Genomic DNA, 27,571 nt, shown 5'->3' with positions numbered 1-27,571 from the left:
GATTTGTGTTAACATTGGCACTGAGATTTTTACCCTGTCTTACAGACAACACTGCTTCATTTTTGGGAAAAAACTTCACACACAATGGCAGCCATCCATGAAAGTTTCAAAGGTTATCAGCCATATGAATTCACTATGTTAAAGGTAAGGAATATATAGATATATATGTTTGCCTGGTGATAACCAGTAAGAGATCAAACAAGGGTGTAGAAAGCATGTGTTGATATTTTTTCCATATATTTTCTGACACTTTTATCCCTGTTTTGTCTTTTCATTTAAATACAGGTTTTTTGTTTAATGTCCTTCCAACCAGCTGTGCTGGTGGGTTCTTCTCTTACCTTCCTGTTTGCTTTGATACAAAACTATTTCAGTCTAATTTGTGTAGGTAGCCTGCATTGTTGCTGGGTATTTATTTTTCATGCTCTTTTGTATCTAAAAGGTTGATTATTTGAACAACAAATAGGATGTTTCAAGATGTATAATAACATTTAGACACCTTGGAGAGGAACTTGGAAAGAAAATGCACCTGCTTTGGTGTACCCTTGTGATGGAAGAGGAGGGACATTTGGGAAAAATTTCGCCATGATTTAAATTTGAAATTAGATTGGGAATTTATGATAAATAAATACCATCTGTATTGAACCCACACATGTAGCAAGCAACCCTTGAAGCAAAACCTAATTGTAAAAATGGTTGGGAATATTGTAGTGTGTTTAGGATGCAGCCTTTGTTATGAAAATCTTAACCAATTATATTGCTCACCTCCTGCACTGAAAGATGTTATTTCCTGGTTTTGCACTGATATATATGGTGATAAATGATGCTAATCAGGGGATAGTTTAAAACTCTAGGATTTTATGTAATTCTGTGCATTCAGAAAACAGCTGCTTGGGAGTAAGTCTGTGTTACTGGCTTTTAGAATCAGGGTTTTTTTTCTTTCAGTCTCTAGAGTGTGGGGTTATTTTCTATACCAGAGTCTTCTTCATAATCTCTTGTCCCCAGCAATTAGTTTCTGGTTGTTTGCGTTAAATAATTGCTAATTAGATCAAAATCTGGTGATTGCATCAGGTGAGATTGTGTTGCCTAAGAGAATAGATGTCTGCTGCTACTTCAGTTGCATTCCAGGGTAAGTGACCTCTGCTTGTCACTTCTGGAGGGCGTGGTGAGCCCCATCTCACCTCTGCTACACCTGGGTGTGGAATAACAATAGGTGATTATGGTTAGGGAACTGATCCCTACCTGTCATATCATATGTTCATGCCAGAGGAACTATATATTAAAAAGGAGCTGCAAACTAATTTTACATTGAGGTTATGAGGTATTATTTTTTAATTAAGTATGGTAGATAGCTATGGCTGATCTAAGGTAGTGTAGTTTCTGGTGGATAAATTTTTGGTCTAAAAATGTACCCAATGGAGATGCCATGTCTGTTGCTGACTTTATGCATTAAAATATAAAATCAGAATATATATAGTGGATTAAAATACACATCAAATATTTGTGCCCATCTCTACATTTAATTGAAAGTTACTTCTTTTAGACTATTTCCCCGTGCCTGGTATCAGGCTGGGGAACATAGTCTAAAAGAAGTAACTTCCAACCCCTTCTCAAAGGGATCTTCCTTAAATGGAAATTTTGAATTTTATGCTTGCAAATCATTTTTGTGTTTTATGATCCCATAAAAGACAAAATCTTGGTCATACAAATCAAACTGAATGAAACTAAGGATATGTGAATGTAGGATTAGTGTTCTACTTTAAAACAAGAAAGTAATGCAAGTTAATATTTAATTTAGACATAGACTGTTTTACTGAAAAATTAAGAGGTGATATGTACTAGAAAACTGCTCTTTGTATTTTGTAGTATAAATACATATTTGTGTACCAGGTTTACCTCAGGAAAGAGACTCTGAAATGCCTCTTGGGATTGTTTCTGGAAAGAAAACATTGTCTTTAGAGATGTTTGCCAAACTCCCTTAATGAAAAGCAGCCATTTGTTTTCTTTGCTTCAGGGTATGTGCAGAGAGCAGTATAATTGTGCTATTGCAGCTGTATTTTGTAACTCTTGAGTTTTGTGCTTGATGAAAGATGATTATTAATGTGCTAACAGCTCTATGTATAGTGATGTAAAAGTATCTGGTACTGTATCCATCACTTTACTATTACAGATGATGGGCTGCTGTTTTGGTAAAGCCCTTAAGGTTTCATTGTCTTGAAATTAACATATGTCAAATGAATTAAAGTTTATTTCAGGGGCTACTTTTCATGAATAATACCTTTTTAAAATTTCTGTTACCATTTATTTGCCTTAGTTACTTAAATGATATTTAGTTGCAGTCTTTAAATTTAAATGCTGGAATACCAAACTTTCAGAAGAGTTTGTATTAACTTAGAAATAATAGCTGCACTGGTAAGAGAGTCAACAGGCAGAAATCTCAGTGCATCTATTTATTCCTGTGTGAAGTGGAATACTGCTGCCTGATCTCCTTACATGGGCTATTCCCTTGGAGTACTCTGTCCAAACAGGTACTACCACACTGTTGCCTTCTGCTGACCTCTGCTGCAGTCTGGTATCGTCTCTTGTTTCTTTACTCATAGACAAGATTGCCTATGGTTTTGCATCTCTTAAGAGTTTTGGGGATGTGTGGTATTTCTTTTCTTGATGGGAGGAAATTCTGAGACAACCTGCTTTTCCTCTTCCTCTTCAGTTCTCCCGCCAAATGAAATATGTTCAATATTTTGTCTCCTCGGTGCTGTTGCACTTTTTCATAAGTGTTGTTACATCTTTGAATGTATGCCTGGCTCCTGAAACTGCCCTTAGCTGTGTTGCTTTGATTCTGTCTCTGTCAAGAAGTGCAACAGTTGTCCAAGGCACTTGGGAGGAGCTGTGGGTGAGCTGAGTGCAATGTCAACACTGCTGAGTTAACTGCAGAGGGCAGATTTTAGGTGCAATCCAGATGATCTTGGCTTGACTTGAAAGCAGCCCAGATGCAAGTAAAGGAATTTAGTGAGTGAGTAGCAGTCAGAAATAGAGCCTGAGCTGGAGCCTGAGTTAACTCTACAGTGGAGGAATCTCTTGTCAGCTTGGATACTTAGTCTGAGTCCTGGGCGCAGGTGAAATATCACTGGGTGACTTGTGGTGTTAGAGATGGACACACCAGGCAGATTGAATAATTGTGAACTTGCTCTGTGTAAGGTCCTACTCTGTCTTCTGTAGTAAAAGAGAGATCTAAGAAGCTAGGAAGATAGGTTTCTAAATATGCAAGGATCCTGCTTCCTGCCACAGACGTGGTGTAGCTCACAAAAAAATCCATTGTAGCCCACATGAGCAGCCAGAAGAGTGCTGTGAAGTTAGACATCTGTGTGCTCTGAGCAGCCAAGTCAGGGCTATGTCCAGATGAAATGTGCTCTCTTTGATCTGAACTCAGTCTGTCTTGTCATAACTCTGTTTAATCATTGCACTTTCTAGATGATGAGTCTTCTTCCCTTCCTTCTAATGTAACCTAAAACAATTAGGAGAATATAATGGTTTTTATTTCTATGCCTTCTGACACTAGTGATCACATTACTGTGGGTTTCAGTTTAGGAAATGGTTGACTGTGGCCTTTTTAGCGTTGTTTCATTTCATACTCATTCTCTACCTTTTTTAAATCTTTTTGAAAAGATGCCTCAGTTTGGAGTGAACCTCAGGATGCAGAGTAGAGGAAAATAATTTCATTATTTGGTATCCAATTTTGAGTCCAAATAAAGTTGTTAGGTGGAATTATTGCATCAAAATACAGCTTCTGATTATCAACAATTTTATAATAATTGCCATTGAAACCAAAGCTGTATTTCAGAGCTATGTTTATTTTTCTGATACAGGAAATAGTAACTGCCATTATTATCATGCTGTTTCCTTCCCAAGGTACTTGTGAACTCCATTCTATATGCTGTTTCCGTGGTTTGATCACAGTCCTTTAAATACGGATTTCCTGAAACACTGACAAAGGAAGCTTCTTAAAATATAGATCCTTAAAGAAAGATTATTATTTCCCTGAGTTTTTTGTTTTTGTTTGTTTGGGGGTTTTTTTTCTGAATATGCAGGATTTACTTCTAATAATTTTCCTTAACTTGTATAGCTAGGCAGTGGTCAGAGTAATTCTGGATTTTGTCTAAAACCTTTACAACTCTTTTGGAGCTCAGAGGTGCTGTACTTGGTGGCAGGCAGAGCACCGCAACTGTTTGACCATCACCTCCTGATTCAGTGGGCTGTGTGTCCTCTTGTGAAGATGTCCAGGTGGTTCAAGTGCCCAAAGCAGCACAGTCCCCATAATGCAGAGCTGCTTTCTTTCTCTGCTTGCACTTTTGTGCAAGTGTAGTCGATATTTGTTCTTGAACTCTAGTCCAGGACTTCTTGGAGTCAGTGGAATAATTCCCATCAATTTTAATAGCACAAGAAGTGCAGTCTAATCAATACCCAGTGCATGTGCAGGTGAAGGGTGACATCCATATGTAGGTTATCTAGCTGAACTGGCTGGTGTCCTTATTCAGCATCTGAGGAGAACTACACTTACATGTGATTCTGGGTAGCAGCAGTGTCAAATAAAAGAGTGGCAATCACAGAATAAGGTTCATTTCTTTAAGGCTTTTTTATTATTGCTGTTTTTGTGACCTTCATCTTTTGATCATGCCTGCAGTGCTGAGGCTGCTTATGACAAATTAATCAGCAGTTCTATGCAGAATTAGTTTATTGAGAGGAAAAAAAAAGCAACTGCAGCTCAAGACAAATCTAGAACTTTAGTTTCTAAAATACTGAAGTGTCAGTTCCTTATAAATTTGTCCTTCAGACAAATACTGAACCAAGCAGAAACTGGAATGCTCCTTCTGGGAACTCCTCTGTCCTGGTTAGCAGGGCCATGGAAACAAGACCTGCAGCATGTCTGGGAATGCTTTTGTTGTGACAGATGGGCTGGACACCCTAACTTTTATTCAGTCAATTAGGCTGTGGTTTTTCTTTTTACTTTACTCATGAAACACATTCATGTTTTTGTTCAAATTCCAGATGCAAAACCACTACATTTTTGTGGGTTTTAAGTTTGTATAGAAAGTGACTTCTCTGTTTCACCCTCAGCTTTTCTTTCTTTGGGGTGGGGGGACATGAGGATAAGTTGGGGTGAGATGCACTACTATTACTATCAGGGCAACATTAATAAATTTACTTAAAAATGGTCAAAACTGTTCACATGTACCATGGTTTAATTTCTAGAAACTGAGTTGGACTTTAGAAAGAGGAAATTTTTTTCACCTTCACAGCAAAACTGTTTGATAGACATGGAAATATTTACATTGCTAACATCTGCTTTAACTAATTACTGTGTTCCTTTATTTAATTTTTTAGACAGAATTTCTAATTTATACATAAGAGTGACAGCTAGTAGTGTATTTATCACTTCAGATTCAGTCTATAATGCTTGTGTTGGCTTGTTCTCATCTCCAGATTTTGGTAATAAAAATGCTGAATCGTTATCTTGTAGCACAGCCTTTCAGGCTGCAAAGGGACAGTGGGGTTTCATAATACCACACCTGTCCTTCATCTACTATAATACAAGATTTTAACCCTTGCTTTCAGATTCAGGATACAAGCAGTATCTTCCCACTATCACTGCAGTTGCCAAGTTTGTGTAAACAATTGTGGAAGGGAAAAAGAGAATAAATAAGAAAAGAAACAATATATGAGGAACAAACAGATGTAAAGAATTTATTTTTCTCATCTTAGAAAAAGGAAAATAAGGAAGAAATAAGCAAATCCCCAAAATAGCAAAGAAATATGACATCTGGCCTGCTTTGCACATGGTATAGATAGATTTACTTAGAAATATGGAAAATATTTACCTAGAAGTAATCATTTAGAGATATTAGAAACAGAACACGAGTTTAGAAGTTGCCACATGCCGTCTTCTTATATGAAGTGTGTTCACAGACTCAGTTTGAATGAGTATCTTCTAACACTTTAATTCTGCTTGAGTCAGATATTGTTTTGATATAGTATAAAACCATTTTTCCTTGATTTCTCTTGGTCTAGAGTCAGGTTTGGTCTCAAATGACACACTTTAGCTTTCCTGATTCTAATTGGTTTTCTTCTTTATATTTATATTGTGGTTATGATCTAGAGCTTGCAAGATCCTGTGAATAAACTAACAGAAAAAGCAGAAAAGGAGGACCAGCAGATTGAGAGCACCAATTCAGTGGAAGATCAGCAGAGTCAGTAAGTCACATGTCCTGTATAGCAAAATAATAAGTATTTTTGTCTATAATCCACTTGCTGGTTGCTAAAGTCACCAAACATAAGTAGAGATGTAGACACAGCTAGTCTAATCCTACTGGTTACCTCAATACAAAAATTCCTGAAATGTTGTAGTGTGTATATCAAAATTAATAAACTTTATGGTGGAATTAAGAGATTTTAAAAGGCCCACAAAACCCTTATATGTTTTTCATCTTTTCTGGTCTTCTTTTTATTTTTTTCAGCTTTTGCTTCATTTTTTTCTTTATTAAAAGAAATGGTAAACAACTATACATGGAAGAAGATATATGAGCATTGTATTTCTCCTTTCAGCAGCATCTCCTTTCACCTGGAAATGGGATATAGATTACTGATTGCTCCGAGTAGCGATTAGTTTTTGTAATGTATACAGCATCAGTTAGCAATCCAGTGAAGCAGTAGGTACTTAGTATAAAGTACATCTAAGTGAGCTGATGCTGTCAAGTTTTGAGTTACCTGTAGCTCTGAGCTGAGAGAGACTTATGAATGGGCTGCTGTGGGGAGAGGAGAAGAGGAGAAAGAGATGCGATCCCTCCCCTACCTGCCCGTCAGGATTTGGTTGCCAGGGGATGCAATGTTGATACAATCCTGCTGCCACCTGTTGTTTTGACTACCTCCGCTTAAATGAAGCACCCAGCAAAGGATCAGTTGTCAGAAAGCAGAGAACAGCTTGACTGATTAGTGGATTTTGCTTGGCTATTTATAATAATGGATTTTTAAGGAGTTCAGGTTTTCAGTCATTTTTCTGGTTCAGATTCAGAACCACTGGCCAATTCCACTTTATAAATTGGTCAGATTTGGTGCTGTTTATATTAGAAGGGACTGACTTGACTTAAGTACCGTTTGGTAGGTGGTTATCTCCACAGCACCTACTTCCCTCTGTGTCATCTCACATGACAGTAATAGAGTTTAATAAATAGCTCTCTCCTCAGTGTTGAATATGAAGTTCTAGAATGAACGTGTGATTTATGCAAGATGTGTGCATTGGCACCTACCAGGAAATGCATCACATGCCATTTCATGGTGTTTATTTATGTATTATCTTTGTCCTTGTCTGGCATAAAAGTGAGGGACAAAATGTGTCACCCTTTTGTTGGCTAAAACCATAAACAAACATCTAGGATTCAAGAAGAATTACACAAGGCAAAGCTTTTTAAATCCTCACGAATTTTCCATTCACAGTAAACATTCATTATACTAGAATTTGGCCTGAATCTAATTTTCCTCTACCACAGTCCTACCCCCAAGAGCAGGGGAGGTGCCCTTTTCATGCCCACACAGTCCTTTTCACCACCACATCAGCCCTGTGGCTGCTTCAGTCCCAGCTCCCTGAATGGCTTTCCACAAAGTAATAGCAAAGTGTGGAACAGGAAAGTGTGTATTCTTCATTGAAGAGATCACCTTTGTTTAAGAGTTGCACATAAACTGCACCTTTCTTTTTGTCCCTTTTGAGAGCTTTTTTCATCAATGCTGCTGATCTGTTATTTTAGAAATCTGCTGACATGGGGCAAAACTGTCCTGACTGTTGATTTTTAATTAGTAGCTGTTAAAAAGAGAAGCACGGAGTGGTTGGTTGCCATTTTTGGGGAGAAGGAGGGGGAGCGGGCTGGGAAGCAGTTGTAGCTCCTTCATGATAGCTATGAAAGACTAAATGTGCAAATGCAGAATACACAGTACTTTTCAGTAGAGGTTGAATCAGACTAAAAATGGAAGCTGATAGGATTTGCTAGTTCAATCTAATTTTCATTTTCAACAGACCTGCCAATGAACCAATGAAAGGTAACAACAGACCAGCAAATGCAAGAGTCCATCTGTTATTACAGTTTATTTGTTAATGATATGAATCTGTAATGATTTGACCAAAAAGAGGAAAATGTATTGTTATTTTAGAGCCTTGGAATTATTTTCCCAATTTTTTTCTTATTCTTTCAAATTAAGGTTGATTTCATTAGATGACGAGAGCCATACCAAGGAATCAAACTATTCAGGTATTATATTTCATGTTTTCATAACTCCATAAGTGCTGTAACACTTTGGGTTTTTATTTGGTTTGGTTTATTTCCTGTATCAGCTTCACCCAGCAAATCCCTACAAATGCATAAAACCAAAGGGCAGGAGAATCTGTTAATCCCTTGCATGTCACATCCCATTGCATTTCATTCAGTCATTCTCAGATAGGTCAAATAGCTTGTGTTCCAGAGCCTAATTCTTACATAGGGCATGCTCCCTTCAAGAAAGGGGTCTGCAGGTTAGTAGGTGAGACAAGGGAAGTGTGCCGCTTAGCTCACTAGTTTGTTCCAGTCATTAAACTGTAGTCTGTGAAAAACTTGATGATTTCAGTGGAACTTCTGCCCAAAAGCCAGGCAAGATCATACTCAGCTGCTGCCAATGACCTTATGTGTTATTTCCCAGTGACACAGCCAGGCTCCAATTGGAACTGCACTGAGAAAGAAAGGAGGGAATAGATATTAGTGATAAAAAGGGAAATTCTGAGTACATACTAAGAAGCAAATGCTTGCAGTGAGGGTGGTGAAGTACTGTAAAAAGTGGAATCTTCATCCATGGAATTCTTCAAGATGATCTTAACTTTTTATATTAAATTAATGGAGAATAATTTTAATATGTTATATTTTATCCTTCATGAAGGTACTTATAAAGTACAACATGAAAGTCAAGACTACTCTCAAATCTTTATTTCACTGGGTTAGTTGTATTGATGTCTTGAACCCATCATCTCGTTTATTTTTAAAGTTTTTGTTTCCACTCCACTTTACAACATTCCTTTTCAAATATGAAATACATAGCTAGACAAGAGATTTCTGATGTTGTTCTCAACTGTCATGTTTCTAGATGGTAAAATCACATTACTGTTTCTATATCCAAGAAGAGCATCCCATTTTGCTGCAGCATCAAGTTTGAAGCTCATATCTGAATTCGTTATTTACCAAGACTCAGTTCCTTTTAGCCATAGCTTTCCAGGATTCATTTGTCCTTTCTACAGCATGGCTTATGTTCCTTAGTCCTGGAGATGTAACTTACAGCTTGGTGGTATTGAATTCTCCCAGCTCTGACTACAGAAACCAAATGAGTGGGCTGATTGACCATCTCTAATAGTCTGTCTGTTGTTTGCACATTTTTTTTCTAGAGTGATTTTGTATGTACTTCCAGATGACTGCTAAAGCCATTGACTAGCAATGGATAAAGCAGTAAGCCTTGCAGATCTAAACTAGAAACACTTCTGCTTTGCAATTACTCCTCCTAACAACGTGTTTTTGACATCTGTTAGTTGTCACGTTCCTAATCTATTCAATATGTTCTTTATAGATGTTAGACAGTGCTAACTTTTCAGCTGGAAGGCTGTGCAGTGCAAAGTCAAGTTGTTCCTAAACAAATATCTTAACTGAAAAAAAGCTCATAGTTTTATTGAAGAATTAAATTAGCTTTTTTTTTTCAACTAGGTCTGCTTTCCATGAAATCAACAGTAAATTGTGAGAGGAGCATTTATTATACTCACATTCTTTTGCTGGATTCCATACTGAATGGCTTTCCATTAATTTTTTGACTGGGAGTAATGGTGATCTACCAGCCCGTAGTAACTTACAGTTATTTGAGTCACTCTGTTTAATTATGGTTCTTTGGATGTATTTTTGTTATAAAGACACAACATTAGGATTTTCCCAGTGTTTTGAAGTTTCACACATTTTGCAATTAATTAGATCAGATATATCTTTGACAAGATATTTTAATATATAGGGGAACAAAATCTGACTTATATTTTCTTAGCAGATGTTTTCTAGAATCTCAGTTGCTTAGGGACTGTAAAATATTTCACTATAATATAATACCTTGTTCTGTCTCTTTCTTCATCACCCCTAAAAGGAACTGAAGTGTTTTGAAATATTTCTAACTGGTCTTCTAAATTTTTCCATCTTCATAAACCAGCAAGTCTGTGCCATTGCTGAGATTTTTTTTCTTGAATCACCCTCTGTATTCTAAAGTCATACAGATACAATGCTTCTAGTGAGGGAGCTGTGTTGCTTCTTAGTTTTCCTCACCAACTACTTCATAACTTCATTTTTTTATCATTTGCTCTGCATTTTCCCTTACTATGCTACAGATGCCTTCAAGATTGGCTCCATCAATGTTTACCACTCAACTAAGGCAGTCTTTGGGCAACAGTTGTACCTTTTTCATTACAGAATTGTGGCCATCCATATCCCACCTGTCATGAACTTCTCTTCCTGAGTTTCTTTTCCCCTCTGTCAGACAGTTTAGGGTTGGGATTTTCCACTTTAACTTTGTGCATTGTGCTTTTATGAAAATATAATTTATATATTAGTTCATATATTTTTATCCCTCTGCTGTCTATGTCTATATAGAGTGTAATCAGATGTGCTCATGGGTTCTTAAATGACCAGCTGATTCTTGTGCTTGGAGCACATTTCTGTCCTAGCAAAGCCTTGTGAAGATAATGATACAAACAGCAAGCTGTTCTGTTTCCTTTTGTTCTGAACACACATTGAAGTTTCTCTTGGAAGGGATTGGCAATTCTCTTGAAAGAGTTTGGGATTCAGTTTTTATTTCACAGTAGAGAATTCTATTTCACTTTTCCAGCCTCTTGTGTGAGGTTCCAGCAGATGGGCCTTCAGATTCTAGCAATATGTGGCCAAGCCCTTCCTTTGTCCTTAGAGATGAAGACTTGATTGTCTAGGAGCTAGATTTTCTCAACAGTTAATAAGGGAGAAAAGGGTATATTCAGCAGTTAACTCATCCTTCATGTTTTGCTGCATGTCTTAAATGGGGTTAATCGCCTGAGGGAGGTATCTTTCTCTTCACTGATAAACAGAATCTAGATAATTGTTTTGATTTCATGTGTCATCCAAGAAACTTGCTGAGAATTTAAGCCGTGTTTTGTCACCTCTAATAGCCTATAAATCTCAGCTCTACATTTTAATCATTATTGGTCTTAGTCCATTTATTTCCCTGCAGAGGAGATGCTGTTACTTGTATCCTGACTTGGGGTACCTTGGGTGAAGATTCCTTCTCCCTGTTCCCAGAGTTTGTGTCATGAGGAAGAACACATTGCAAGGAAAGCAGTTTAGAGAGTGATAAGGTCCCAGAACTTTTTTGCACTCTCCTGGCCTAAGTACAAGCCTCTAAAATAAATTTCTGTGCTTCTGGAGGACTGATTGTTGCAGTTGCCTTAGTTGGGTGCCCTCAGCCTGGAGAGGGTAGTGTAGCAGGCAGGGACTCAAAGGAAGATCTCCCACAGGTTATTATCAAGAAACTGGCCTCACTTTGAAGTGCTTGTACCTTGGATCTTTCATTCATTGTGACCAGGCTCATTTTAAACATCATTTAAAACATTAATCCCAACAACCATTGCATGTTGATCCTGTAGTGGTGTTGTTTATAAGCATGGTCTCCTGCCAAGTGCAATTTGACATATTTGTGGATCTCAATTACAGCTGATGATGGCAAGGATGTCATCTCCACGTTACAAGGACATTGTAACCACGAGCAGAACTCAGGTGAAGACACTTCAGAAAGCTATCTTTACATGTTTACATACTGATTGTTAGTGTACTGCAGGTCTTCTTTTGTGGCTTTTAATTTTTCTGTATTTCTCCTTTTTTTTTAGGTGCTATAGATGAGTTATTAGATCTGCAACGTGAAGAAAATGGTATGATATGATTGTGCACGTCTGTTTCATCTGTTTCATTAGCTTTTCAGTCATAGTAGCCAAGTATACTTTTAATTTTAGATCTTAATTTATTTCACAGTCTAGTCTGAAAGGTAGAATGAAATTGTTCAGCTGCAGTATTTAAATAGTGTTAAACTAAACTCAGCAGAGATGCTATTCCCAGGAATAGTGTCCTGAAGTAAACCTTATTGGGGATAAAATGTTTATACCAAGATTAGGTAGACTGGACTATATCTATTTGCCAACTGAAGTAGGTTCCATTGTAAACCTTACCCCTCCTATAATATTTCACAAATTTTTCATTTTGGTTTTTTAGTTGTTGTGCTACAACTCTTGGCAATACACTAGTAACCACAAGATTTTGTGCTGAAGATGTACATATCAGAAACAAATAATGTAGTCTTCTTAAAACCATGTAAGAACTGGTGACTTCTTTCAGACAGAGAGTTAATTACATCCACAGTGGTGTCCTTCTACTTCTGTGAGATCCCTGGCAGCTGAAGAGGATGTGCTGTTTTACCAGATAACATATGAAATATCTGGGTTAAAATTTTATAAGTTTTCCTAAGAGTTAGAGTGTTGTCTGTAATTTTTCAATTGCTTTTCACTCATACATCTCAGAAGAATGAGTTAAAAAAACTTCAACAACCAAAACAATTGTGGCAACTCAAAAAGCAAATGAAGCAAAGAAAAAAATCCCTTTGTGTGGTTTAGTCAGTCAGACTGAGAGCATTTGGGGTGTTTATAGCACTGCCGTCGTGGTAGGTAAGGACATTTGCAAACACCTTGACTTTGGATTTGCCATGGGCAGTGTCTTGCACTGGGGGGGAAATTATCCATGTGGAGAATCACCCATGAAGGCAGGCACCAGGAAAGTTCCTCAGCTGTCTGCAGAAGCAGCCCTAATCTGTGAATAGATAAGGTAACAATAACTTCTTTTCTGTGGTTAATAATAAGTTCAGTGTGTGCCTGATAGCAGCATTTTTTTTCTTCTGGTTTTCTTATTCAGTTCCATTCCTTGTTGGACCTTCCTAGTGGAGATACAGATAATACATACAATTATTGCTCATACAAGCTTAGCTCTGTCACTTAGAACACTTTTCTTTACTTAAGCAGTGAAATTAATGCAAAAACTTCTGTGGGGTCTCTGCATTGGCTAAGGTTGGCTATGGCACTGTTACAATAGCAGCCTTTCACATTAATTTTACACATTAGCTAGCTTTAGGTTAATGAATATTGTACTGTTTTAAGTGGAGCACTATAGGTAGAGGTACTCTTTCACATGTGTTTCAGAAGGAAGTCTTTATCATGTGTTGCCAATCATGTACTGTTGTAAATATTTTTAGTTTCTCTTCCCTTTTTTGTTTAACAGCAACAAAACGAGGTAAGTTTACAAAGGAATTGTGAGCATTGCTACAGGCTTGTTCAAACAGAGCAGAAAGAATATAGTCACATTGTTCTTTCAGTGTTTTAATGCAAGGTTTGGATTTTTTTCATGGACATGTATAAGGGCTGCATGTGCAGACAGAAAAAAGGATTTTGACTGAAAATGGCTAGTGAAAACAGAAACAGGAAAAGAAGTAATAGAAGATTTATGGGTAAAGTGAGAAAGTCCCTATCATTCTAGTAATCTAGCAGAGATACCACATGAGTAATATCTCGGTAAGCAAGGCTGGTTTCTAGATAACCTTTATTGCAAACAAGAGTAAAAGCTGCTGCTGCTTACTCAGAGCAGCCTGAGCCTGAACACACCCTGTCCTGCCCTGCTGCACAGTCCCCACAGGAAGATCAGGAAGATTGCTGAGCCACAAAATGTGTCACTCCTCAGATTTCTGGTGGCTCTACACCCTGCAGCAAGACCTGGCTGCTCTTCACATGTAAAGCTTTATGCTGTATTTGCTGCTAAAGTCAAGATGGGTCTCCTGCAATGGTTCCCCAGATGGAGAGAGCTTGGCTCTGAGCTGTGCTGCTGCATTTGTTCCGTTCAGGGCACTTGTGGTTACCTGTGGGGTTGGTGCTGTGTCGCATCCTGCTGCAGATGCGGCTCCCTTTGCATCTCCCCTGCAAGTTCATGAAGGGGCTTCCTGAGAGCAGCTTTGAGGTGATGATGCCCCATGGAGCTCAGGGTTCTTAGGAGTCTTTGAAATAGCAGGTGTGTTTCCCCTATGGGTGGATTTACCCCTCTGTCTTACCTGCTGAATAACCTGGGGGAATTGGAGGTACTTGGACAATGTTAATATTCTTTGCTCTTTATCTGAAATGAGAAAACAGCCTGAAAATTCTTAAGAACAAATTGTTTTCTGTTGTATTTTAGTTATAGTCTAGGGAGAACATCTAGAGAATTGACGTCTTTCTAATGTTTCTATTTCTAATTTTTAGGCCCTGTCAGGGAGTACAGAGGTATATCAAAATGTGAGTTAGAAAGGAGTTGAATCTCACAGCTGACTTCAGTAATGAATAAAATCATTTTAATTTGTGTTGGTTTATTTGTTTCTTAGTACGTAGGTGTGTGCGCTGACGCATGAGCCTATTTTAAAACACAGTTTTGTGCTTTTTTTCCTCCTCTGACTCAACTTCAACCATTTAATTATAAATTATTACAGCTGTTGCCAGGAAACTTTTCTGAGAAGGCTGTTGAGTTTCAGTAAAATGGCCTGTTGCAGACACTTGCTACTGTCAGTCTTTTATCCCAACCCAAAAGGGTTGAAAGCATTTTATAAGTTGAATGCAAGTTGGAGAGCTCAGCTGATCTACCAAAACTTTGGAAAACTGAAGTTGCTTCTGTGCCTTACCACAAGTTTGAAACAAGCATAATTAAGATGAACTGATCTGGATTTCAGGAATGTAACATTATCAGCCTTGTTAACCACCATTTTTGTCATCTGCAGATTTCCACAGTGGAGCTCCAAATGCTTCCAAATGGAGCTCCAAATGCTTACAAGTAAAATAATTTTACTTGTAAGGGTCTTGGGGGTCCTTGATAGTTCTTTAACTCTCAGAATGTTTTGGGAAACAATAATGATCCTGGTTACCAGTTTCATGTATTTTATGTAACTATTTACCATTTCTAAAATAAGAAAAAATTGGTTTTGAGGAGCAGTGGCTCAAGTGATCTAAGAGCTTCTTCAGCTGCAGTTCTGGTGCTGGAAAAACTAGCACAGGGAATGAGAAGGAAAGTGAGCCCCAATTATTTCTCAGCAGCATATGAGAAGAAAAAAAAATACTACAGCGTTGGTCAGCATAGAAATCTAACTCTGTGTGATAGACTAACCTTTTTGATGGGGAAATACCCCAATAATTCAAGCATAGATCAGAAGGTCATAAGGGAGATCTTAAGTCCCCAAGACTTACTTTTTTTTAGTTTATACCAATCTGGATTTTTTTGAGACTTTCATATAATGTTTTAAGAAGCAACATAAAAGTAGTATTTTCCAATTATTTAAATATTAGACTGTGTAATGATTTTGGTGTGTTTAATAGATTTTAAGCACACTTGTAATATTATTTTCAATGAGAAGCAAGTTCTAACAGCAGTGAGGTTATCTAATATGATGAAGGAATTATTTGTTGCATAAGGTATAAACCCAGATGTCCAAGAGAATTGAGTCTAAAAAAGAAAATAAATATTCATGCAAAAATATTCCATCTCACTTAATATACCTAGTCTAGATTGGATATGTTTTTAAAAGTTCTTTATTTACTTTGTCTTAAAAAAATATTTATCTTGACTCTCTTGTTCTGAGACAGCTTCAAAGGAAAAGTTTGTGAGATCCTTGGAGCCAGAAGTTGGTGATAAGGATGACATGGTATTACTAAATGAGATCCTCAACGCCTCCTCCCTGGATGAGGGGGAGTTCAGCAAGGAGTGGACAGCTGTTTTTGGGCAGGCTGCTGATCTCACCATGAACTCTTCAGCTAGAGATGGGGAGAGCACCTCGTCATCTGCAGTACCAGCACCCTCGGGATACTTACCCTCACAGCTGCTAGACCAAAACATGAATGACTTGCAGTCATCCTTACATGGTGAGAGTTCATCTTGTTCTGTCACTATGTTGGGGTTAGGGCTTGGAGTGTGGATTTCTGGTATGTAGAAGTGTGGTGAGAGTTTATATTGTGCCATGGCTGCAGAAATTGTACCTGAAATTAAAGCAGAGTATGGCCTAGAGAAAAAACATGAGTGACTTATTTGTTTTTTTAGCCCTTCTCATTCAGTGTTTGAATGAAGTACCAAAACCTAAAGTCAAGATTACTGTCATAAATGAGTTAATTTAATTTTTTGAAATCTTCTTTGAGATCTTTAGAACCTTGAGATATTTTTTATTCCTGAAACAGAAAATGTGTTTGAGTGGGTTTTTTCTGATTGAATCACAACTGCTGTCTCTATTAAGGGGTCAAGGAACCAAAAATGATTATTTTGTCTGGGGATATTGTTTTTAAACCATGAAGTGAAAATCAGTTGCATTCTTTTTTTCTTTTTTTTTTTTTCCCAAGCATCCTATACATTGGATGTAGGGATCGGATGGATGAGTCAGGTAGAATGAGTTGTCTTATCCTGTTAGCCATACAGGTGGATTTCTCTTGCAGGCTAGTTACTGATGCAACTCTCTCTCCCCCCTCTTTCTTCTGTGCTGTTAACTCTCTCACTTTTCCAAGCTACAGCTGGGGAGAAGAAAAGAGGGGAACTAGGGCAGATCTTTCCTGCTGCTGCTTTGGCCTTGAGGAAGGAAGAGAGGGAGGAAGGCAGGCTGTGATAAGCAGCCAGCAGCACCCACCTTTGTGCTCCTTGCAGTCTGGCTGGGTCTTCTGCAGGGCTTTGCAAGCTCGAGGGGACCTTGCCTTTTTGGGCCCTGTCCCAAGTCATTTAAATCTCACTTGGGGAAGAGAAATACTGGAAACAGTAGCAGGCTGATCCTATCCTGGAGACTATTTCTTGGAACCCTTGCAACTGGAAGAGTCATACATGAGGTAAAATGACCTCTGACATTTTGGCAGGAATTAGAAAGTCAGATTTACTTTATAATTAATACAGTAACTACCAGCACCCCTAAAGCGAGATAGCTTGGTTCATTGGCTTCAGCACTTGAATGAAAAATGGGAGAATGACATTTGTAATGATGCACAGGTTTAGATGTAGCTTTATAAGGTTTTTAAGCAAATTTCTAAAAATCGCAACAGAAATATTATGAGATTGATTTTTTTCCCACAGCTTTACATGTTTTTTAATATATTTTACATTTCAGTGCAATTTCCATTTTTAAATGTAAATGTGTTTTTAAAGAAAAAGTATGTTTTAGGCATAAATAGCAAGCAGAGTTGTGCATCCTTTCTGATGTGGCTGTTAACTTTCATGTGCACTGGCATTGGGTGCAGTGTTAGAGAATTCAAAATCAGAATTCAGTAATGTTGCATTCAAGGAACAGTAAAAATGAAAAATCAATTCCAGTCAACATGATAGTCCAAAATCTTTTTGAGTAAACAAAATAATAAAGTGTAAAATATGTGGATGTTTTCAAATGGGTTTCCAAGGTTTTGGCAGAAGATTTTGGTAATTTATGTACCAGCACTTGAAAAGTCAGGGTTAATCAGCTGAGTGATTGTATGTGAAAATAATCTTTCTAAATTTTTTGTTTCTTTCTAAATTTTTGTTTCTAAATATTTCCAAGATTTTTTTCCTATTTTTTAACAGAAGGTGAAATTTGGTCCATTTTATATCTTGTAAAAACTCAGCTTTAATCTTAAACTGCATTTCATTTCACTTCACAACTTTTCTTCCAGAATTTGACCTTATCATTAAATATGGGAAGAGAGACTTTTTTTTTTAATACTAACTGGAATATAAGCATATCCAGACATACAAGTTGGAAATATTAAAATATATGAATTATGTTTTTACTGAGGACTTGTGATACATCTCCTGCATTTATTTCCCTGACTGGTAGGATTGCTTAATAATTATTCAGTGTGAGGTGCTACACTGGAGCCTCAATGTTCCATACTTCCTGTGTGAATTTGGCCTTAAGACCATAAAGATTCTTAAAACTCACATGCTTAACTTTAAGCACATTAACTTTTCTATTAACTTCAGTGGGATTACTTACTTATTTTATGTTAAGCACGCTCATAAATCTTTGGGGCTTTGTTTTCTCTCTGCCTCAGATCTTAATCTGTAAAACAGGCACAATGCTATGCAGGTTATAAACTGTTAGGGTCAGGAATTCCCAGCTCAGAGTTTTCTCTGGCTGTATTTGTAGGCAGGATCCAACACAATGGGACTCTGAATTGCTATGGGGCTACCAGGTGCTGGTTTAAAATACATTTAAATGTGTGTGTAAATATAATAGAAACAAAGCATGCTCCCAGTATGTCTTTTAGATTCTCCTCCAGGTACAGCTCGGTAGTTCAGTTGCCTTTCTCCTTTTTCAGAGGGAGCATTGGCTTTCTCTTTTCATGATGTTTATGGCCTCATTTACTCATTCATACCATTAAGGGCCCCTCTTTATCTTCACTACATGTGCATGTATTCTAGTTCATAAGCAAATGCCCAGCTCACAATTTCCTATTCTAAATTTAATCATTGCAGTGTTGGTGAAGATGCTTGCTGAACAGCAAGCTGTTTGGTTTCCTTGCTGTCTTGGCAATAACCTTTTGTCTGGTCATGTAACAAAGCCATCCTGTGAACAGGCAAACCAAAACAGGCTTAGGGCCAACAGCTGCTTTCAAACTGATAGGCTGTGGTTTGCTTTTGAAAGGCAGAGTTGTTCTCTGTAGCTCACTGAAAATTTAATTCATTAAAGTATTTCATACAAATTCTGCGTCAGTCTTTCCCAGTACCTTCATAAATCAGTAATTTCATTATGAAAGCATCACATACTTTCTGGAGTGTATTTGGTTGGATTTTTTGTTGCTGTTGTTAGGTGGCTCTTGTTCTCTGAGTGAGCTACCTGCATTTCAGTAAATGGCAGCCAGGCCACAGCATCTCTCATGGATGTGCTGCCTACCAGGCTTAGTCCAGGGACTCCAAAGGAGGGAGGGCTCCAGAGGAGTTCACTGTCTGAAGTGTTTTGCTCCCTGATCTGCCAGGCACACCAGTGTACAGGAACGTCAGTGATGTCGATGGGAGCCACTTCCTGATTTTTCTGAAGTCATGGGACTTGCACAGACAGTTTCTGGCAGAGCTCCCATTCATTTCTATCAGATTTGACCCTCTTTATTTAAGCAGCTGAATTTACCTGTTGTCATTCATTGCTATATCAGACACTTTCTCACAATGCATCTCCAAGCACACAAAAGCCTTGCAGTCTACTGTAGTTGTGTATAATGTCCTCTGCCATTCTTGTTTGTAACACAAGCAGAGAAAATGCCTGAAAAGTATGTCATTCTGCAGGGGTCATGCCATGCTTTCCATTATTATCATTCAGATTTGCTTATTTGAAAGATTAAACTCTAAGACCTCACTTTCAGAGGGCAGAAGCTGCCTCACAAGCCTTTATCACCTTTGTCTAGAGCAAATACATGTGAGCACTCTGCATCCAGATTTTGAAGAAGTTTTTGGTTCGTTTCCTTAGAGATACAGAGGATGTTTGTGGCTTTAAATTTCCTTCCTAATTCATGTGATTTTACAGAAAAACTCTTCTTGCCTCTTTTTATAACATAGCTTGGCTTCAGGCCTTTTATAGGCAAGGTAAGATCAGAGAGGGATGAGAATAATCCACTGAGAGAGAAAGGGCTGATGTGACTGATGTGGTTGTTGCATTACCTGTTGGGATGCTGGGTGCCAGTATCTGACAGGGGCTCCCAAAAGAGCAGAAAGTAAGGAGAGGAAGGACAAAAAGAGTAAAAAAGGATGTGAAAGCAGGCACTTGTAGAAAAAAAGAGACTGAATAAGGGAAATGGTAGCTGGGTGCATAGATGAGCATTCTGTTTGTGATACTGCCAAATTAGATGTATAATTGACCAGGCCAAACTTAAAGGATAAATTAATTAAATTAGAAATACTATCTCCAGTCCTCTAAATCTATTAAAGCACATGAATTTAAATATCTTAAGTAAGGGACAAAAATATTGGTTTTTTTCTAATATGTTTCTGAAGTATACTACCCCTAGTTCATTTTGCCAGCCTGTTCATCTGGCCTTATTAACTTATTTATCATTACTTTTTTGTGGATATGGAATATGCATGTAAGAACAAAAAAACTATTTCACTTTTTCCTGTGTAGTTGCTCTCTTCTTGCTGAGAATCTCCTTTCAAATAAAGATAAAAAAATAAATAGTCCATTAAAATGTAGTTTTAAATTAACTTGAAGTAATTAATTTTGAATTTAATTCTTCAGTGTTTTGCAATGAATTATCTTTTTTTTCCAGAATTATTTCAAAATTAACTAAAAAATTTAGGGTCTGTAAATAAGGTTTTTTCTGGAACAATGGATGAAATGAAAGTATTTGGACTTAGAAAAAATGTTTATTATTTGTGGTGGTATTTCTATCCAAATGTAAGTGATTCTTTTCCCTACAGCTGTGTTGGACCTGATTACTGAACTGGCTTTTCTGTAAATGGGTATTAACTGTGATTCAATAAGAGAAACAAAAATATTTCCAGGTGAAAGGTTTGAAAAGCGTATAGTTGCCTGAAGCTGGAGATGATGAAAGTGACCTAGAGATACTCTCTTGTAAAGGGCGTTGCTCCTGTGCAGGCCTGAGTGCTGACTTTGTGTGTGCAAGGACAGACACAAATGGCCATAAATGAGCACTCTGCTCCTCTGTCTGATGCTGCCAGACACTGGGGGTTGGAGCTAACAAAGTAACTCCTCATGCTAACGCTGCTCTATTGCTGAATTGTAGGATGGGCAGCCAGCAGTGTGAGTCCACCATCAATACCACAGCCAGCACAGAAACCACACAGCCTGAATGTGAGTGATGACAAGACGCCTGTGAAAGGTGATACTTGGCTTTTCCTTTTTAGCTCTTGTATCTTGTGTAGTGTCTCATGTCTCCCCAGTTACTGTGGTAACAAAACTTATTTTTGTAGTAGCTACAGCTCAATCTTGTGCTCCCTGATCACTGTTTCACCTTTATTAGGTGTGTGGTGTGTGTGTGTATGTATGTTTTTGGTAGGCTTAGTGCTAATCTCATGTCAGAAGAGTAATTTACCAAATAAGAAAGGAATTGCAGCTACAGTTTCTTCTACCTACTTAAATTTAGACTCACACAGAACAACATCTGCATGCACTTTGAGCTAAACAATGTTTTTAAGTTCTAAGATTCAGCATTGTGGTTAAAATACAGGCTGCTGATAAGGCAGAAGAGCCCTAATTGCAAATATTTTTGATAAACATACAAGATACCAGTATTCGTCTGTGTAAAATGTAATTCAGTTGTTGCAACTGAGCCAAGAGTGCATAGTCCTGCCATCTACTGAGACAATGGCCTGCTGATTTTTGACCAGGATTCCTGCATAAGTGAACCAGTTGAATTATGTTGAATTCTGTCACCAGTTTGTAGCCAGTTTCTGTGCATTCACATTTGATGATGCAGAAGAAAGGGATGATATGTATTCCTTCCCCTGAAATTTTTCAGCTTAGCAGAAAAAACAAAAAAGAGGATTAAGGTGTTTTGGAAACTGTTTTGGAAATCAGTGTGATTGTGCAGCCACAGGACTGGCACCAGCAAAAGGAATGGCCTTCAGCTATTTGGAAATCTGTGGTTCTGAAAGTGGCAGGTACCAAGAGGAGTGTCATGCCAGGGAGAGCCTGTTTTGTCTGTAAATTCTTTGTGTTGCAAAGAAAGCTTTCATGTGCCATTATCTCTCTGAGAGAATAGCATATCTTATTTCACTATCAATATAATACATGTTGGGCATAGGGCCACAAACAAAAAGCAAGTGGAGATGTACCTTCTTCATAGCAGCCAAAGTTGTTACTGCTTTAAGCTGAACATCTGCCCAGTTGGAATAAAAGCAGTCAGATAAACTCTGTTAAATACATATATCAGTGTGGACACAGAGGTACAATAGTCCAGCTGCTATTGGATATAGTCCCTATTCACATTTTGTCTATATCCATCAGAATTAAACTAGAAGCTGTCCTGGGGACTGCCTATCAAATATAACCCCTCTCTTTCTCTCTCCAGCCAGTGCCTTTCCATTAAAACTTCATTCCAGATGAGTAATGACCTTGTTGGTTGCATACAGGGGAGACAGAACAGTCACATGAATTGGATTTAGGCAAAGGAATTTAGTCCTCTAAGAGAGCTTGAAAGCAAAATTTGCCTTCACTTTCGTTTTGCTTGTTTGCAGGCATGTAGAGGCACACTCAAATACCTTTCATGAAACAACGTTAGATAGAGTGAGATTGTTTCTATTTCTAGTTAAAGTGTTCCTGTACTTATCATGGCAGGAGCCTTATAAAATGCATAGCAGACATGTAAAACACTCATTCTTACTAAAGTTCTATGTTCTGACAAAGATAGTGTTTTGAAATGCAATCACTTATTCTGATTTTCTTGTCAGAATACCCTTGGTAATGAATTAAACAATAGCATGGCATTTTTTTGACCTCAGTCAAACATTCAGTCAGTTTTATTTTGAAATAGCTGACAAGTCTGTGCATTTCTTTTTTCTTTCTTTTTTTCTCTTTCTTTCCAGAATCTACAAAGAATGCTAAAGACTTGACTGCTTGGTTCAGTCTCTTTGCTGACCTGGACCCGTTATCCAATCCTGATGCTGTTGGGAAAACTGATAAAGAACATGAATTGCTTAATGCATGAGTCAGCTGCCTCTGGTAACTCACATTCTTCCCTTCATCAACATAATTTTGGAGTTTGAAAACACTAAATGAAAATTAGTATGCTGTTGTGAAAATATAAAGTATGTGCCATGATAATAAAACTAAAGGGAATTAATCCCTTTTTCTATAGGTACAGTTATTTGCTCTTGTTTTGTATAAAGAGTTCGCATTTATTTTCTATGTGGACTTACAAAAATGAGGTTAAGAATTAGGGCAGATTTCTTGCCAAATTAGATTGTCTGCTGAAACACTGTCTTTGCCTGGGGTGATGTGGAGCTAACACCGAAGTGAAATACAAATTGCAAACCTATTTTTTTATAATGTTTCTTGAGTAAATTAAAAAAAAAATCATGTAACTGAAGAGGCTGCATGAGTCAAACATCTATCATGTATATAATATATCTATTACTGCTATGTTAAAGATGTCAACTAAATTTGTTTTGTTAGTACTCACAGTTGAAAAACCTGTGCTGGAGCTAAATATTGAAGAAGTAAATTTGGGTCTGTGCAGCCATCGAAATTGTGCCCTTTCCAATCTAACTTATTTGACAAACTGCACTACATAAACATAAAGAGAAGTCATGCCCAGGAGGCTTCTTTTTCTGAGTTTTTTCTCCATTGCACCAACAGAATTCGCACTTGTTTGCAGAAGTTTCTTGGAACGGATGCTTTGCCATGCCTTCAATCCATTTCTGTTTCTGTTCTGAGAATTTTTCATCCAGTTTTATTTCTGAAGCATGTGTTACTTTAAGCTTGTTGTGACATTAACTCTTTAATAAAATGATTTTGACAAAAACCACAACTTTATTCCCACTAGAGTGCTGTTGTGCTGTTGAATTGATACATAACAAACATCTCAAGATAAAAGATGACCGGTTTGTAGACAGTACTGAACCCTTTGTTTCTGAATAGTAATCCAGAAGGAAGGACAGTGAGAAAATATGAACTCAATGTGGTGTCCCTTTGCTTCCCCTCAAAAGAAGGGGAAAAGGCTCATAGAATCATAAAGGTTGGCAATGGCCTCCAAGACTACTGAGTGCAACCTTGGAACAAACAGTTCCCCTGCCAGCTAAACCACAGCACTCAGTGCCATGTCTGGTTGTCTTTTGAACACTTCCAGGCACTCCATTGCCTTCCTGGGCAGCCCATCCCAATGCCTGACCCTCCCCTTCAGAGGAGAAATTCTTCCATATGTCCAACCTGGACATCCCCTGAGGATGTGTCACTAGCCAGTAAAGATCACAAGCTCTATGTACTGTACAGGACCCACTCTACAATTTATTATATTCAGCCTTTTTTAATTTGCTTGATTTTCCCTTCACGCTGGTGAAGTGTTTTCACAACCTGTACACTCAGTTAATCCCTGTTTCATGGTCTAATAGGTAACTAAGTACCTGAAAATAACTATATAAATGTACAAGTTCACTGACTTGGCCAACTTCTTGTGTGCAGCATAACATTGTTGGATGTGTGCACTGATCAGCAGTAATGTGGTTTTGGTGCCTCCTATCTAAAAAGCCACATGCTAGCAGTGGATGTGAGGTTGGACTGACCAGAGTTCATCAGGCTCAACCCTTGGCAAGTTTTAAACATCTCTGTTCAAGCTATCATGTTCATCATCCCATCCCATCCCATCGCCTGGAAGTGTCAAAGTACTTCAGTTGTTCCCAGAAGTTCTTCAGATGCTTAGGAGTGGATTTTCATGTCTGATGGGTAATGATGGTCTGATCTTCTCTTTGCACAGTCCCCAGCCCAGCTGGGGCCCTGAGGCATGTAGGACCTGGAATCAGAGCTGCACTCTTTCTAAAGGTAGAACTTGGTTCCCTCCATCAGATTTGCTGCTCTTTGGTACTGGCAGCTCCTTGCTCAGTGAGCTTCCCTTTCTGCACTCGCTGACTTCTTGAGCACTGAGAGGGGGCTGAATTCACAACTTTGGGCTGCACTTCTGGCAGTAAATAAGAGATGTACAAAGGGGATTAACTGGGAAATACCTAAGGTTTACACTGGGGTGCTAGGTGCTAGTTTGTACTCAAAACAGACACTGCTTGCCTGAAATCCTCTCCATCCCAAACTGTAATTATCTGCAATGCCAAAAATGTTAGTGTCAGGAGCTCGAGGGAGAGCCAGGCTGCTCTTCAGCCCAGCTGGGTTACCACAAAATCATTAAGCAGATTCTTGCAACTTTAAGCAAGTCTGTGGTTGCTAAATTTGCTGTGGATTACATTTGTCTGGGTAGTTTCTAAAACACTTGTGGACAATCCACTCCAGCATTTTTAGCAGCTGAAGCAGTTAGGTGTAAAGCAGAGAGGAGGCTGTATTGAGTTCAAAACAGCCAATTAACTGTTCTTAGAGGCTCAAAAAATGTTTGTTCTGTAGGTCACAGATTCTAGAATTCCAGGATTAAAAAAAATGCCAAAACAATCAAAACAAGGCACAAAAAACCAAACTACTGTCTTGACTGAGACAGTTAAGAGCATTACAGAGGTTCAGCTAATGATGTTCTAAATCCTTATCCTGTTTTTAGGTAGGAAAGCATCAGAATCATCTTCCCTTTCACACAAGGCAAACCACAGGTGCAGGGTTTTTTCTTTTCCCTCCTCCTCACACAAACTGCACTACAAAGTAGTTCATATTAAGCATTGATTTCTTGTAATATATAATTTTTGAAATTAGTTAAGCTTTGAATCATTTACAATGCAATTTTTTTCACACATCAAATGAAAAAAATAAAAAAAAACCAAAAAACAAGCCAGAGGTATTTAAAATGTAATTGATTTTGCTTAAAGAAAAGCAATGGAAATCCCTGTGTACAATGCATTGTCATCATAAAGATTTAGCGAAGTTGAAAAACAGAGCAGAAAGCTACAAATCCTGCAAATAGACATTGTTAATGCAAAGTACAGAGCTACAAACAACCCTTCCCTACTAATAAAGAAGTGTCTGGCATGTGCTTGTCAGCAGCCTGGGCTGGGGAGTCACTCCCAGGCCACTGAGAGCACTGTGCTGTGCTTTCAGGCTTGGGACAGCAGGGCAGTTCATCATCCTGGTAAAATTACAGATTGATTTTCTACACACTTAATGTTCATCTTGATTTAATATGCTTCATTCCAGTTGCATATTCTGATTCAGTAGTGGATTGTTTTAAAATAAAAACAGCTGCAGAACCCCTATGGCAGATGAAAACAGTAGCAATTGATTAACTGTCCTTTTTGTGAAGTTTATTAAATTTGATGTAATTGATTCTGATGATTGAAGGTTCCTACAAATCTCAGAGCAGCTGCTACAGAGGAATTGGACTGTGAGCCTTGGCAATTGGACAGCTCATAGAGAAAACTAACAAGTAACTTTTCTAAGTAACTTTTCTGGCCTTTTGAAGTGACCATGATTTATTTCAACAGGGTAGAATAGGACTTACCTTGTTCCTTTCTGCTGTTTCCATATCCAGCATTGCATGGGCATGACAGTGATGTATTTCAAAGCAGGACCACTTGGCCACAAGCAGCCACCTGCTTTCCCCAAGCATCCTTTTAAATTCCTTTCAAATATTAGGGGCTGCATGTGCTAAGTGGGAGCACCTGAGCAACAAGGTGACCAGCAAGCAGCTTTGCTCCAAGTGGAAATAGAGGAAATATCATGGTCTACAAGCCCTGACAGCATCTGAGCCTGGAAGGGCTCAGCACAGTAGGAGGCTGTGTGAGGACACAGTACCCAGGTGCTGGCATCATGCTGCCTTTTCCTGGGGCCTCTGTAAAGTGCTGTCTGCGTCCTTCCAGCCACATCCCACTGTGAGTGCCAGGGGAGACGGGATGAGCAGCACCAAGGAGTGAATGGTGGGTGCACTGTCCAGTTCTGGTGTTGAAGATGTGTGGAGTCAAATAGCCCCAGAACACCGAAAGGGCAGCTGGAAGATCCTGTCTTCTCTCAGTGCAGTTCCCAAAGATGCTCAGATGTCAGGGCAGCAGCAAGAATTAACATGGTACAGGTGCAGCTGCCAGTATTGGGTCCCTCCTCACTTCTTCAAGCTTCCTTCCAAGCACTTACTGCAAATCCCCCTCTACTTAGCCTACTTTTACAACTTCTGCTCCTTTTATCTTATTTTTAAACAAGCCACCATATGGGGGAGGCAGGAAGCAGAGCAACCACCAGGCTTTGCCTCAGCTGAGCAGCAGAAATGCAGAGATGATCTAGCACCTCACTGGCCAGCCAAGCACAACGGAGCTGCTGGGGCTGCCATCCTCCCTCTGCTGTGCTCAGTGCACACACAGGGAGTGCACAGGGAGTGCACAGGCACAGAGCCTCTCCTGGGACAGCAAACAAGGGCACGGTGGCCAAACAGGCCCTGCAGGTCCAGCCAGTCTGGCCTTGGGTGCCCAGCCAGCCTCCAGCACCAAGGTGGACTGGCCTTGCAGTCAGTCAGAGCAGTACCTGGCCATTCATTAACAGTGTTCTCCCAGGCATAAAATTGGCTTTTCCCCTCACTTACTAATTACAAACCCTAAGGGCTAAAGTGTGGCCCTCCCTCCAAGTCAGACAAGGCATTTGCCAGCACAGGAGCTCTCCCTGCCGGAGTGGGTCCAGAGGAGGGCCATGAAACCAGGGCTGGAGCAGCTGTCCTGCGAAGAAAGGCTGAGAGAGCTGGGGTTGTTCAGCCTGGGATGCAGAAGTCTCTGGGGGGAGACTTTACTGTTTCAATTCATACAGATTGTAAGAAAGACTGAGACAGACACTACTAGGGCCTAAGGACAAGAGGCAGTCTTTTAGCTGAAAGAGTGTAGGGTTTAGA

General features: G+C 38.7%; 1 protein-coding gene across 5 annotated transcripts in view; it reads left to right on the top strand.

Moving 5' to 3' along the window:
* ICA1 (islet cell autoantigen 1) overlaps nucleotides 1-23,595 on the top strand; it is a 65,929-nt gene extending 42,334 nt beyond the window's left edge. For 3 of the 5 annotated variants that reach the window (XM_074536543.1, XM_005480811.4, XM_026798507.2), the window contains 8 exons: nucleotides 46-144; nucleotides 6,152-6,246; nucleotides 8,242-8,291; nucleotides 11,772-11,834; nucleotides 11,945-11,986; nucleotides 15,755-16,030; nucleotides 20,846-20,941; nucleotides 22,647-23,595. In XM_074536543.1, coding sequence (XP_074392644.1) covers nucleotides 46-144; nucleotides 6,152-6,246; nucleotides 8,242-8,291; nucleotides 11,772-11,834; nucleotides 11,945-11,986; nucleotides 15,755-16,030; nucleotides 20,846-20,941; nucleotides 22,647-22,768 — 843 coding nt within the window. In that variant the 3' untranslated portion in view covers nucleotides 22,769-23,595. The remainder of the gene's footprint in view (nucleotides 1-45; nucleotides 145-6,151; nucleotides 6,247-8,241; nucleotides 8,292-11,771; nucleotides 11,835-11,944; nucleotides 11,987-15,754; nucleotides 16,031-20,845; nucleotides 20,942-22,646) is intronic. The other 2 variants (XM_074536532.1, XM_005480812.4) reach the window with 2 other exon arrangements.
* The last annotated feature ends 3,976 nt before the right edge of the window (nucleotides 23,596-27,571 follow it).

This window comes from Zonotrichia albicollis, chromosome 1 (genome assembly GCF_047830755.1).
Source record: "Zonotrichia albicollis isolate bZonAlb1 chromosome 1, bZonAlb1.hap1, whole genome shotgun sequence".
In the NCBI taxonomy this organism is placed as follows: Eukaryota; Metazoa; Chordata; class Aves; order Passeriformes; family Passerellidae; genus Zonotrichia; species Zonotrichia albicollis.
Note: the sequence above shows the minus strand (reverse complement) of the source record. Positions and strands in the feature narration are given on the sequence as shown.